The sequence below is a fragment of the Thunnus thynnus genome, chromosome 20 (assembly GCF_963924715.1).
Source record: "Thunnus thynnus chromosome 20, fThuThy2.1, whole genome shotgun sequence".
NCBI classification, from domain to species: domain Eukaryota; kingdom Metazoa; phylum Chordata; class Actinopteri; order Scombriformes; family Scombridae; genus Thunnus; species Thunnus thynnus.
In genome coordinates this window covers 2,347,467-2,360,384 of record NC_089536.1, presented here as the reverse complement: position 1 = coordinate 2,360,384, position 12,918 = coordinate 2,347,467, and the positions used below count along the sequence as shown (strand labels likewise).

At 38.2% G+C, this 12,918-nt stretch overlaps 1 protein-coding gene across 4 annotated transcripts in view; it reads right to left on the bottom strand.

Annotated features, from left to right (window-relative positions):
* ankfn1a (ankyrin repeat and fibronectin type III domain containing 1a) overlaps positions 1-12,918 on the bottom strand; it is a 133,944-nt gene that overhangs the window by 35,722 nt on the left and 85,304 nt on the right. For all 4 annotated transcript variants that reach the window (XM_067575570.1, XM_067575571.1, XM_067575569.1 and 1 more), the window contains exons 11-14: positions 11,670-11,783; positions 9,803-9,900; positions 6,890-6,980; positions 4,315-4,422 (exon numbers count right to left, since the gene is read on the bottom strand). In XM_067575570.1, the coding sequence (XP_067431671.1) occupies positions 4,315-4,422; positions 6,890-6,980; positions 9,803-9,900; positions 11,670-11,783 (411 nt within the window). The remainder of the gene's footprint in view (positions 1-4,314; positions 4,423-6,889; positions 6,981-9,802; positions 9,901-11,669; positions 11,784-12,918) is intronic.

The window sequence follows — 12,918 nt, the reverse complement described above, 5'->3', positions numbered from 1 at the left end:
GGCGCTAATCCTCCAGTCGGTGCCGTTAAACTGCTGCAGAAGAAGATACAACGAGATGACGTCATTAAAAGAGCGACGGTCAAAACTCAAACGATGGAAAACATGATGGAAATATGACGTTTCTGTTTGTTTCATGTGTTCATTTGAAGTCTGTTTACTTAACAACTCTGACTCCTCAGACAACAGGAAACACCTAGTTTGGGAGTTTTTTTCTGACATTTTAAGAGATCTATCAACTCTTATTGCATCATAACTCACTGATCTGTCAATCAATCAATTTTCCAGCAGTTTGTGTTGTCAGAAAATAATAAACATTCATGTGTAATACAGAATACTTAGTTGATCAAAAATGAAAATACTTGTGTTGAATGTAAACAGCAGGCTGATGTCACTACAATAAATTAAAGTTGAGCTACGTTTTGTAATTATCTCAGAAGTATTTTATGTTTTCATATTGTGTTATATGACAACTATTATGATTTAATAAATATAGAAAATAAAGACTTAGAACAATTAAAAACGTCAACACGCTTCACAATTCAGTTTTAATGAATATTCATACTTTCACACTTGACTGACATTTCTCACCCTTTTTACATAAATGATGTTTACAATAAGTTAAATCATCAGTTAAACTAAATTTAGCTTTGATCTCATGAGTTTAGTCGGCGTGAAAGCAGCTTTCAATCTTTGCTGTTTGGATAATAATAATAATAATAATAATAACAATAATAATAATAATAATAATAAATGGAAGCTATAAATTCACTTCAGTCATACATTCATGATAGAAAGGGTTCAACATATTGGTGACAGTAGAGTGCTGTAAAATAACTGTCTGTGAAATTATTCCTTTTTTCTTGGTTTTGATGTTTCTTTCTTTAAAAGATCCAAACGCAGCACAAAAGTCTGATATTGTTTCCTGCAGACAGCGGCCAGAAGACCAGATGTGGCATCTACATGTATATATATATATATATATATATATATATATATGTCTATGCGCTGAGACACTGATGACTCATCTCACTGAATGTTATCACTCACTTAATTATTTAACTGGATGAAAATCCACCACATCTTATTTAGTATCTGAGTCCTTCTCCATGTTCGGGGGAACACTGCTCCCTGTGTGTGTGTGTGTGTGTGTATGCTGTACACACACACACACACACACACACACACATCATAAATTAAGATCTGCAGTCTGCTAAATGAGCTCTCTCTGCTCTATAGTGGTGGCTTTGTACCCACACTGATTAATTTCACACATTTATTTTTGGCTCTCTGAGAATAAATTGTACAAATATACACCCTGCAGAGCCACACACACACACACACACACACACACAGGGTAAGTATATATTACATTTACACACACAGCTGGGATAATGACTAATTGAGCGTGTACTGCAAACCCAAATTCAAACACACACTTCTGTCGTTATTTTTCGAGACGTTTTTCTTTGCTCTCTGCGGGCGACTCGGCTCTGTTTTTCAAAACGTCTGTTCTGAAACGTGCAGAGCTGAAAAATCCTCCTAAAACACAACACTACTGTTCTTATTCTGTATGTATGTGTGTGTGTGTGTGTGTGTGTGTGTGTGTGTGTGTGAGTGTGTGCTGGTTGGCAGTGACCCCAGTGACATCATAGCTGTTGACTTGGAGTCGGTTGAGTGACGGAGTGTTTTTTCTCTCTCAGCACACACACACACACACACACATACACACACACACACACACACACACACACACACACACACACAGACGTCCTGTGTGTCGACGTCCTGCACAGGATCGCTCTATTCCTCCGTCAGACTCTCCATCCTCCTCCTCCTCCTCCTCGCTGCTCGCTGTGACTCTTTGATATCATTTAACAGCATTAAAACGCTGCAGACTGAAACGTGTGCAGGTGCAGCGACGCTTCATTAGAAGAGAAAATGATTCTAAAGATGATCAAGTCAGACGAGGAACAGCGGTGGATCATCTTGTGTTTATATAAAATATTCTGAACAAAGCAACAATATGACTTTGCTCATGATGTTTATGACAGATTCCTTTTTATGATTCTCAATAAATTTGTAAGCAAAATCTAAAAACCTGCTCATAAACCTGCGGATTATTGTGTGCAGAAATAATTGCCAAAAAAGTAAACTGAATCCATTTTAATGAAATAAAGAAAACACAATGAAATGTGTGAAGAAGTCACAACACTTTGATAAGTTTATATTTATGTAAAGTGAATGCAGCGCAGCGTATCTCACCTCCAGACTCTCCACTTCCTTCTCAACTCAAAGAGTCTCACTGATTGTTTTGTGAGTATTGTGCCCAGCAAGACAGATTTTGTTGAAAATTTGTCACAAAGTTGCAATAAAATTGGTGCCAATGTTTGTGTAATACTGCAATAAATTGTGAAAATATTTAATAACTGTAAGAATGCAGTGAACAAAACTCAGACGGTTTAAAAACTTACTTTCAGTGAGAACAATAATGAGTTTATAAATGTCTCTAAAATGACAAAGTCTTGCAGATATTCTGAAGGTCGTCTGTGTAATTTGTTTTAATTCTTGCGATCCCAGCTCATGAACTCTGAATGGACTGTGTTTTTAAGAGTAATGGTCAAGAGCAGTTTGGGTCAAAGTCTTGAATTCTTGCTCCTTAACAGTGTAGAAATGTTTTCTTTAAATTTACACCAACATCTCAGCATAAAAACTCTAACTGTGTGTGGAAACAGGTGGATGGAAACTCTCTCTCTCTCCTTGCTTGGCTGAAATCTGAGGTGTTTTTTGTTTTTTCAGTCCAGTGGGATGATTTACAAAGCAGCGCTACACCTGTGACATACTAAAACATATAAATGAGCATAATCCAGAATGGCAAAACTTATTAAAGCTTATTTATGTACATGGCTCCACTGGCACCTCCTGTATGTGTGTGTATGTGTGTGTGTGTGTGTGTGTGTGTGTGTGTGTGTGTGTGTGTGTGTGAGAGAGAGAGAGGTTGGACATGGTAACCATCAAAAACTGAAAGTTGAAAGTTAGTCAGATATTTGTTCACTTGTTTTTTGATCAGTTTTCTTATTTGTTTTCTCTATTTAGTCCAACTGAAATCAAATGTAATCGTCTTTCTTTGCAGTCAAAAATAATATCAACATGTTTTTCTAAGGTATTGTTAATAGTTTTGTGTTATTAGAACAAAGAAATAAGGTCTCTGGGGAAATATCAGAAATGCTCCTTTTTTGTTTCAGCTGGCTGGAGGGGTGTGTCGGTGTCTGTGTTTGATTGACAGCATGTGGAGGGGTGTGTCGGTGTCTGTGTTTGATTGACAGAGGCTGGAGGGGCATGTCGGTGTCTGTGTTTGATTGACAGCATGTGGAGGGGTGTGTCGGTGTCTGTGTTTGATTGACAGCATGTGGAGGGGTGTGTCGGTGTCTGTGTTTGATTGACAGCATGTGGAGGGGTGTGTCGGTGTCTGTGTTTGATTGACAGCATGTGGAGGGGCATGTCGGTGTCTGTGTTTGATTGACAGCATGTGGAGGGGTGTGTCGGTGTCTGTGTTTGATTGACAGCATGTGGAGGGGTGTGTCGGTGTCTGTGTTTGATTGACAGCATGTGGAGGGGTGTGTCGGTGTCTGTGTTTGATTGACAGCAGCTGGAGGGGCGTGTCGGTGTCTGTGTTTGATTGACAGCAGCTGGAGGGGCGTGTCTGTGTTTGATTGACAGCAGCTGGAGGGGCGTGTCGGTGTCTGTGTTTGATTGACAGCAGCTGGAGGGGCGTGTCGGTGTCTGTGTTTGATTGACAGCAGCTGGAGGGGCGTGTCGGTGTCTGTGTTTGATTGACAGCAGCTGGAGGGGCGTGTCTGTGTTTGATTGACAGCAGCTGGAGGGGCGTGTCGGTGTCTGTGTTTGATTGACAGCAGCTGGAGGGGCGTGTCGGTGTCTGTGTTTGATTGACAGCAGCTGGAGGGGCGTGTCTGTGTCGGTGTTTGATTGACAGCAGCTGGAGGGGCGTGTCGGTGTCTGTGTTTGATTGACAGCAGCTGGAGGGGCGTGTCGGTGTCTGTGTTTGATTGACAGCAGCTGGAGGGGCGTGTCGGTGTCTGTGTTTGATTGACAGCAGCTGGAGGGGCGTGTCGGTGTCTGTGTTTGATTGACAGCAGCTGGAGGGGCGTGTCGGTGTGGAGGCTAAAATGGAGGCTCCAGAAACAAGTGGAGCAACATCACCTGACTGTCTACTCATGACATATAGTGCAGCTGTGTGACACCAAGACTGAAGGATGAGACACCAACAGACATCCCGGTATTTTCAGCGTCACTCACCTCCGCAGCAGTAGTGTGTGTGAGTCGCTCGGACCTGCTGCAGCAGACGCTCCATGGCCTCGATGTGACCCCGCCTCCTGGGCTCCCGACCATCGCTCTCTCTCCAGTCTGACCACAAACACAGAGGACAAACACTCAAACACTTCAACTGGACCAAAACATCATGCTGCTGCTGCAGCAAAACACATCCAGGGAGTCCTTAAATAGATTTATTTCATAGTAATGAAAGTAAGTACAAGCCTGCAGACATCCAGCCCTGAGATTACATGAAAAATGTCAACTAGAGGAGGAGGATGATGATAGATCTTCATGTTCGGCCAGATTTAAGTAGACGACTGCTCAAAAACACATGTAATTGCATTTTAGGACAGATAAATCTTTGCCCACATGTTGATACTGACTCAATCTAAAAAAAAAAACAAAACAGGAAATAAAACAGAGAAAACCTCAGTGCTGGAAGAAGAAGAACACTAAATCAAAGCTGTCTTTATTTTATTTGCAGTGTTTTGACCTTTCTCTTCCTTTTTTTTTTCCTAAAGGAAGATTTGTTGTAACAAATAAAATGAAAGGGAGCTTTGATTTAGTGCATCGTAAAAAGAAACTCAGGATCATTTTCCTTTTGTCTGCAGGTATCAGAGAATAAATTCATTTGTTTGAATTGATTTACAACTGCTTGAAGGTTTTTGTTAGTTTCTCTCTGCAGTTTCTCTCTTTCTGCTTCTTTAAATCTGTTTCAGTTTGGCATTAATGCACACCCACACACTCTGTCCCTCTCTGCTTCTGACATAAAAACACACACACACACACACACACACACAGAGCTCAAGGCTACAGTGTTTGAATGTGCAGAAAGAGAGTCGTGACGGAGAGATGAAGCGATGTTCCCAACCTGAGAACCTTCGAGAACATTCAGATGATTCACCTGTTTACAACCGAGCAGCAGAAAGGCTGATCTAACACAATGGATAATAGAATAAGCTTTTCAAATACAACACATTCTTAACCCTTTCATGGATGAATTATGATAACCTCATAAGTGTTTTTATTCCTCTTTAGGCATGAAAAAAAATATTTGCACTTCATTTTTCAAGGAGTTTGTCCAACTTAGTGGACAGATGATTGACTGTCATTTTCTCCCAACATAAAATCAATACTTTTTAACAATTGTATTACTCCTTAGTTGTTACTTGATGTTACAAAGTTTTATTTATGTGCAAGGGTCTATTACTATAGAAGGATCGGCAAGATATTCCTGAGCCGTGGAGCATTTCCAGCCGGCAGGCGGCCATCTTGGTTTTGAGAAACTTGTGTTGCACTTACAAAGGCTGGCCAACAGATGGCAGCGTCTGGGACGACACACTAGAGTCCACTGTGTTGGCTGATGTACAACTATACCATTAAAACCCCATGCATATATAAGAAAACGGCTTTTGAGTAGCTGTCCACTGTAGTGACCACTATGCATGAAAGGGTTAAAGATGAAACCAGTGGTTTCCAACCTTTTTGTCTTTTGACGTCTTACAAAAAGCAGTGTGTAGTCGGGGTCACATTTCACATGTCTATGAGTTGTTAACAGCTCCACCAAATAGTGATTTTTCCCTCTAAACTTCTCACATGCTTTCATTTCAATAAATGTTCAAATGATCCAATATTTCAGCAAAAATCAAAGATTAGAGAAAAAGTCCAAAAACTGAAAACAGATTTGTGTATCAGAACTTTGTTTTTTCTTCTTTCCTCTCCCATTAATCATCTCACCACCCCTCAGATTTATCTGCTGACCCTTTGGAGGGGCCCGACCCCTAGGTTGGGAACCACTTTTACTTGTAATGGAGTATTTTTCCATTGCTGTATTTGTACTTTTACTGCAGTAAAGGATCTGAATAGTTCTTCCATCACTGTAAATATGTGACATTCAGCCTTTAAGAAACATCTGAACACCTTTTGAATCTTGTGTTTAAGTAGATTATTTATAGTTTTATTGTCTGCATCTGTTTTATTGAAACTTACTGAAATATTTTTTATTTTTTCACACTTTTATTGTTGTCAGGTCTCAATCTCAGTGAGACAACCTGATTAAATAAAGTTCTTTTTAATTTTATGTTCTTTGCGCTGCGTCTCATGTATGATTTATTTACAGAGCACATTTAAAACAACAAAAGTTCACCAAACTGAGAAAACACACAGCTGTGAGGATCAAGAGGAACATTAATAAAAGTATAGAATAAAAAATAAAATTAAACCCTCAAAACACAAGAGCATTACACAGAGAACAAATAAATAATAAAGATGAATAAATAAAAACAGAATGTGACCTTTCATGTTTTCATGATGATTATAAACAGGCTGACGTGACAAACACAGTTTAAGTGGACGATCACATCTGGATGTTAATGGTTTTGTCGTATGTGAGATCAGGATTTACTCAACGACAGGAGACGCTGAAGAGACGCTGAAGAGACGCTGAAGAGACGCTGAAGAGACGGCGAGTTAACGAGAGAAAGATATTAGTTATTCAGCATGATGAGATCCGCTGGATTAGAGAGATCATGTGGATGAAGTGTATGAATGAACTTACTGGAGGGAGCTGCAGACGGAGGGAGGGAGGACGCAGGAGGACCCCAGCCCTTCATGTTGTAGGCCGACATTCGCACGTAGTAGAGCCGACCCTGAAACACACAAATACATGATGATGATGTGAAGACAAAACGAAAACACTGAAGGTTTGATGTTGTCAGCTGACGTCTGAATGTTTTCTGAATGTTTTCTGAATGTTTTCTGAATGTTAAAGTGATGTTTGGATGTAAATTAAGAAAAGTTGAATCCTGTTTGACAGTAACGATGTGATCCTGCAGTAGATGGATGAAGTTCAGACGCTCTGTGGATTAAATATTATTAATCATGATCAATAATATGTTACTGAAGCAGCATCAGTAAGATTATAGATCACTTTCTGATCATCTTCATTGATCTCTACTTGAACTAAATTCTCCTCATTATATGATTTCTCTGACGCAGCAGCAGCTTAGTTTCTATTATTCCTGTTATTTCATCCACATTAATATATTTATAGATTATAAAAATATTAGATTATTCTTCATGTCATGTTTATTATCCCCAAAGACTTAAAAGATTTCACACAAATGTTCTTGTTCACATTCAGTCAACATTTATACAGCTATATAGCTATTTATTTATTTATCTATTTATTGTTTCCTGCATATAGAAGAAACAAACCAACATTTACTTCTAGTGTTTCAGTGAAACATTTGTCTTCTGCATTACAACAGTTTTCCTTCATGAAACACAACTCAAGTCTTTTATTATCATTCATCCAGAAAATGAAAGAACATGTCACTGAATAGTTAAACCGTCATATAACCAGCGATAAAACATCAAATATACTTCGTCTTCAGTCTTTTCTCTTCGGTGAGACGTTAAATCTGAATTATAAGTTTGAGAAATACTTTAATATTTAAGAGTTTGATGTTGAAACATTTATTCTGTTGCAGTAAACATCTTCAGCCTGTTTTATATCATGAAGACAGTTTAGATCCTGTAAATGTAGAACAGTATAATACTGAGTTATTTACATTTTCACTTTTCACTTTTACTTTTCAGATCAATATTTTATATATAAAATAATCAGTTTATTAAAGTTGCATTGTTATAACTCAGTATAAGTTGTTCAATTGAACAACATTAAAACGCTGCTACGTGTCTTTAAACTCATGTATTTCTGCTTGAATAAGACTTTGAATGCAGGACTTTTACTTGGATTAAAGTATTTTTTTCATCTTTTTTTCTTCTACTGAAAATGAAAAGATCATCACTTCTGTTTGTGTTTGTCGTATTTTGAGTCATATTAAATATTTTTAATCCTGAATGATTCTGCAGAGTAAATAAAAACATATAATAGATTATAAATGTTGTGAAGGTTCAACGTGAGTAATAAATAAACAATAAACTATGTGTGTGTGGCCTGTACTTAATGAATACAGGATGTAAATCAGAGATGCTTCTCAGCAACACTTGAGATGTGGATCTGTGACTCGAGTCCGTTCATTGGCTGAGCTCATTATGACCACACCGTGTCTCGCCCTCTCTGTTCAGGCAGCGAGTTCTTCTCTAAACGTTGTGGAGGTGAACGTGTGAATGTGTGAATGTCAGCCGCTGCTCCGAACGGCAAACAGCAGCTGCAGCACCGCCGACTGTTTTTAATGCAGCAGACGCATCACCAACGCCGGCGTCCACTAAACAGCTCCCTGACTAAATGTCACCAACACCACTCAACACACACGACAGCAGAGCTGAACATGATCAGAGCGCTGTGAATGGATGAATGAATGAATGAATGAATGGATGAGTGAATGAGTGAATGAATGAATGAGTGAATGAGTGAATGAATGAGTGAATGAGTGAGTGAATGAATGAGTGAATGAGTGAATGAATGAGTGAATGAGTGAGTGAATGAATGAGTGAATGAATGAGTGAATGAGTGAATGAATGAGTGAATGAATGAATGAATGAGTGAACAGAAAGAAATATTTCAGTAACATCACAACTTAGAATAGAAATAGAAAGAAAAGCAAGAGGACAGAAACATTTACTAATATGAAATGTCAATAATAACATAAACAACTAAGATTATTGTTTTTATTATTGTTTGTTTATTTTGTTACACTGATGCCTTTCTGCCTTTTTGTAGCCCAGAACTTCCAGGTTCAGCTCCAGAAGTAAGAGAACCTCATTAAGATGTGTAACTCTGCAGCGTTATGTTCAGTATATCACTGCATATGTTTAGATACAGACTGAAAAACCATCGAATGTGGTTGTTTATTCAACATGTATGTTGTTAGCTGCCTTTAACTAACATTGTGTCCCGGCTCTCCGCTCCGCTGCGTCTATTTTTGACGGAAGCCGTCAAAGCAGGAAGTCAGACACAGAGACAGCAGAGAGCATCTAGTCGATTTTCAAAATAAAACACCCCGTGCAGACTCACGCTTGTATATCAGCAATAAACACAATTAAAACAGACAAATAAAGAAACCATTTAACTACGTAGCTGACTTAACTGTAGTAGAAGCACAAAAATCAAGGAAAATGACCAAATCAACCAAAATTGAGCAGTTTAGTTGCCCTGCTACTGCAGTAATTACGGTAGACTAAACCTGCTCGTTCGGTTTTGTAGCCTGTTACAGCCTGTTGATTATCAAAATAGTTGGCAATTAATTTAATCGTAGCTTGTAGTTTTCTCTGTGCACAAATAAAACATTTAAGAGATGCTGAATGAGAGATTGTGTAGAGTTACAGAGGCTCGACAGGAAGTGATGTCATGACTTCAGCTCATATATTTACCCTCCGTTTTACCTGAGAGTATTAATTCTGAGTTGTAAACGTTTCCTGTGAACGAGGGAGTGATTTGGGATGTTTCTATCTTCTCTAACAGAGACAGAAGAAGAAGGAGGAGCAGTGATGCTGCTGCCGTTACCGTGGTGAGGCCGCTGATGGTGCACTTCAGTGTCTGCAGATTATCCAACACCATCTCTCCAGCCAGCAGCGAGAAATCCTTCAGGCAGCTCCACTCCACTGCACACACACACACACGCACGCATGCACACACACACACACACACACACACACACACACACACACACACACACACACACACACACACACACACAGCAGTAAAGGGTCAGCTTCTCTTTTCATTACAGATCAATAGTTCACCCTGATGTGATGAAATGATCGTTAACCTTCCGCTCGCAGCCTGCAGGCGTCTCTAATTGTTTCTTCTTGTCTGTTTCTATTTGTTTGTCTTTTAAATCTCATATTTACACACTTATCTATTTATTTATTTACATCTTACTGTTTTATTATTATTGCTATTTCTATTGTTTTTATTATTATTATTGTTGGGTATTGGATTTTATTTTATTTTTCATTATTTTTTAATTGTTTTTCATTTTTATTTGCATCATTTCAGCCCTGAAATGAAATGAACTTTGTAACTTTGTGCTGCGTAAATAAAGTTGATCATTTTGTTTTCCACAAGAAGAAAATATTTTACATCATTAAATCAGAAATCAATTAAACACTGATTATAATAATAAGCTGCACGATGTTTTACAACAAGAAACAAATGATTAATGATTACAGAGTGAATTAGTTTTAATGGTTAATTAATTCTAATTATAATCTTATACTGGGGGCATTTTATTCTCTTCTATTTTATTCTATTTGTCTGATTTTACTGCCTGATTCTGGTTCTTCAGTTAAAAATCCTTTTGTATTTTAGTTTTTAAAAGTTCTGTATAAATAAAGTTTATTATTATTATTATTTATTCTTGACTCACAGGTGACGCCTCGCTGTCATTTCAGTTTTTATTTTCCGGCTGATAACAAAACAGCTGTTTTAAATATCTCACTTTGAAAAAGATAAACATGTTTTTTTTAAATTGAACAAAAGCAGTAAAGAGTGGAGGCGTGCTGCTGTGTGATTCACATGTAATTACAGGAGCGACGTCCTCGGATTTAAAAGTGTAGAATTTCATGTTTTTGTAGATCTGACAGATCTGGAGCTGCGTTTCTCTTTCAGACATGTTTTTACACCAGATTTGTTCACATTTAGTCAAACAGTCTCCATTAAAAGTCTTGTGAATCAGCTGTTAGCAGCTCAGTAACAGGATGTACAGACAACAGTTTTCTCTGCTCTCTGAGTGGATTTATGGAGGTTTATTGGCGATTATCAGCGATAACGATGTCCTCGGGAAGTGTAAGTCACACTGAATGATATCAATGTGTTTCATGTCTGTGTGTTCAGATGTGACTGAGTTATGACTGTGAGAAGCTTCTTCACTCTGCTCTTGGCTTTGTCTGTTGGCTTTTTGTCCTGCTGAACGTCCACATCTATTACAGACCAGATCCTGTTATTTCCCTTCAGTTAAAATGTCGTCCAGGAGCAGCAGTTCAATTATTTCATTCCTCACCTCCTCCACTTTACTTCTGTTTATTTGACCTTTTTATGGGCACAGAACATTTTGTTGCTCTTTTTCTGTAAATGAATTCTTCTTTTTGGGTAAATAAAAACTGAGTTATGACTCTGAGAAGCTTCTTCACTCTGCTCTTGGCTTCCTGTTTTGGCTTTGTCCTGCTGAATGTCCGTGTCTGTTATTATGTTGTTAAATTTCCTCCACCTCCACCTGTGATGTTCATCCTGTCTGAACGGAGCTTTAAACAGTAAAAAACTATGATTTGAATTGACATTAAGACATTGAGAATCAGACTAGGATGATAAATAAATAAATAAATGTTTTATATTTGTTGGCGTGTGGGTGAGTAAGTTGTAATGTTTTCACCTCTGTACTTGGTCACCACGGTGGAGTTGAGACACTGCGGCTCCTGGAAGGTGACGGTCAGCGTGGTGCTACTGCTCACGCTCAGACGAACCATAGACGGGGCCTCCGGGGCACCTGAGCAGGGGCACAGAGAGGCGTCAACAAACACGGCAGACGAGTGAAAGCAAAGTAAAATACTGAAAAATGACAAAACAGACGAAGAACGATTGATTGATTGATTGATTGATTGATTGAATGATTTATTTAAGTGTCCTGCACCTTTCTGGTTCCTCGGTTTACAAGACACCAGACAATAATAACCAGAACATTTGGTTTACATGGAAGAGATGTCTCGTTATGATGGATAAAGTGTTCTTAGCTGCATCTCACATAAATCTCACTAGAACAAAAATCATATTAAAAGCCAAAACTCAACATATCAGCATCCACCAAAACAAATCAGGCTTCTTCAATAGGATCTTTTCAAGCAAACAATTCGTCAAGTCACTGTACAAACGACCCCTAACCCCTAACCCCTAACCCCTAACCCCTAACCCCTAACCCCTAACCCCAATACAATACTAAAATGAAATTCATCCTCGACAACAACAAGATCACAAAAACCACATGAAGCAGTAAAGTCTCAGTTCTTCACTGAGCAGACAGGAAGCGCTGCCTCCTCTGTAAATGTAACTTTATACATGGTTCTATGTAATAATTGTCTTTAAATGTCTTCCTTCCATTGTTCCTCATAGATCTTTAATAGTTTTCGTTTGACTGTGTTTATGTTACACTGCAAGTGATAAAGAGAGAATATTGCAGGACAACCGTGTGTTCGATCCCAGTTAAAGATCTTTTTCATCAGTCAAAGTCGGCACGCACATCAGGTCTGGTGAAAAATTTGATAAAATGTAAAAAAAATCATTTACATAAAGTCCTGAAATTATTGAACTGTAAACATGAAACTGGGGCTTTGATGGCATTCTAAAATCTACCATCAACACCAAAACATATGAATTTATACTCATATATAATATATAAAAGGTCTCTATTGATCCAATCAAAGGCTTTCTGATGTATTATATGTATTGTCTTGTTCTCACCACTGAGGATATAACATAAATATGATCAATACCTATATCCTATATCCTGCCACCTATAATACACGAGTCTCTCCGTAATTATTAAGTCTAATATTGAGGAAACCTGAATATAATTTATTTTTGAATGTAGTTTAATGGAACTGAGATGAAGAGATGAAGGAATCCGT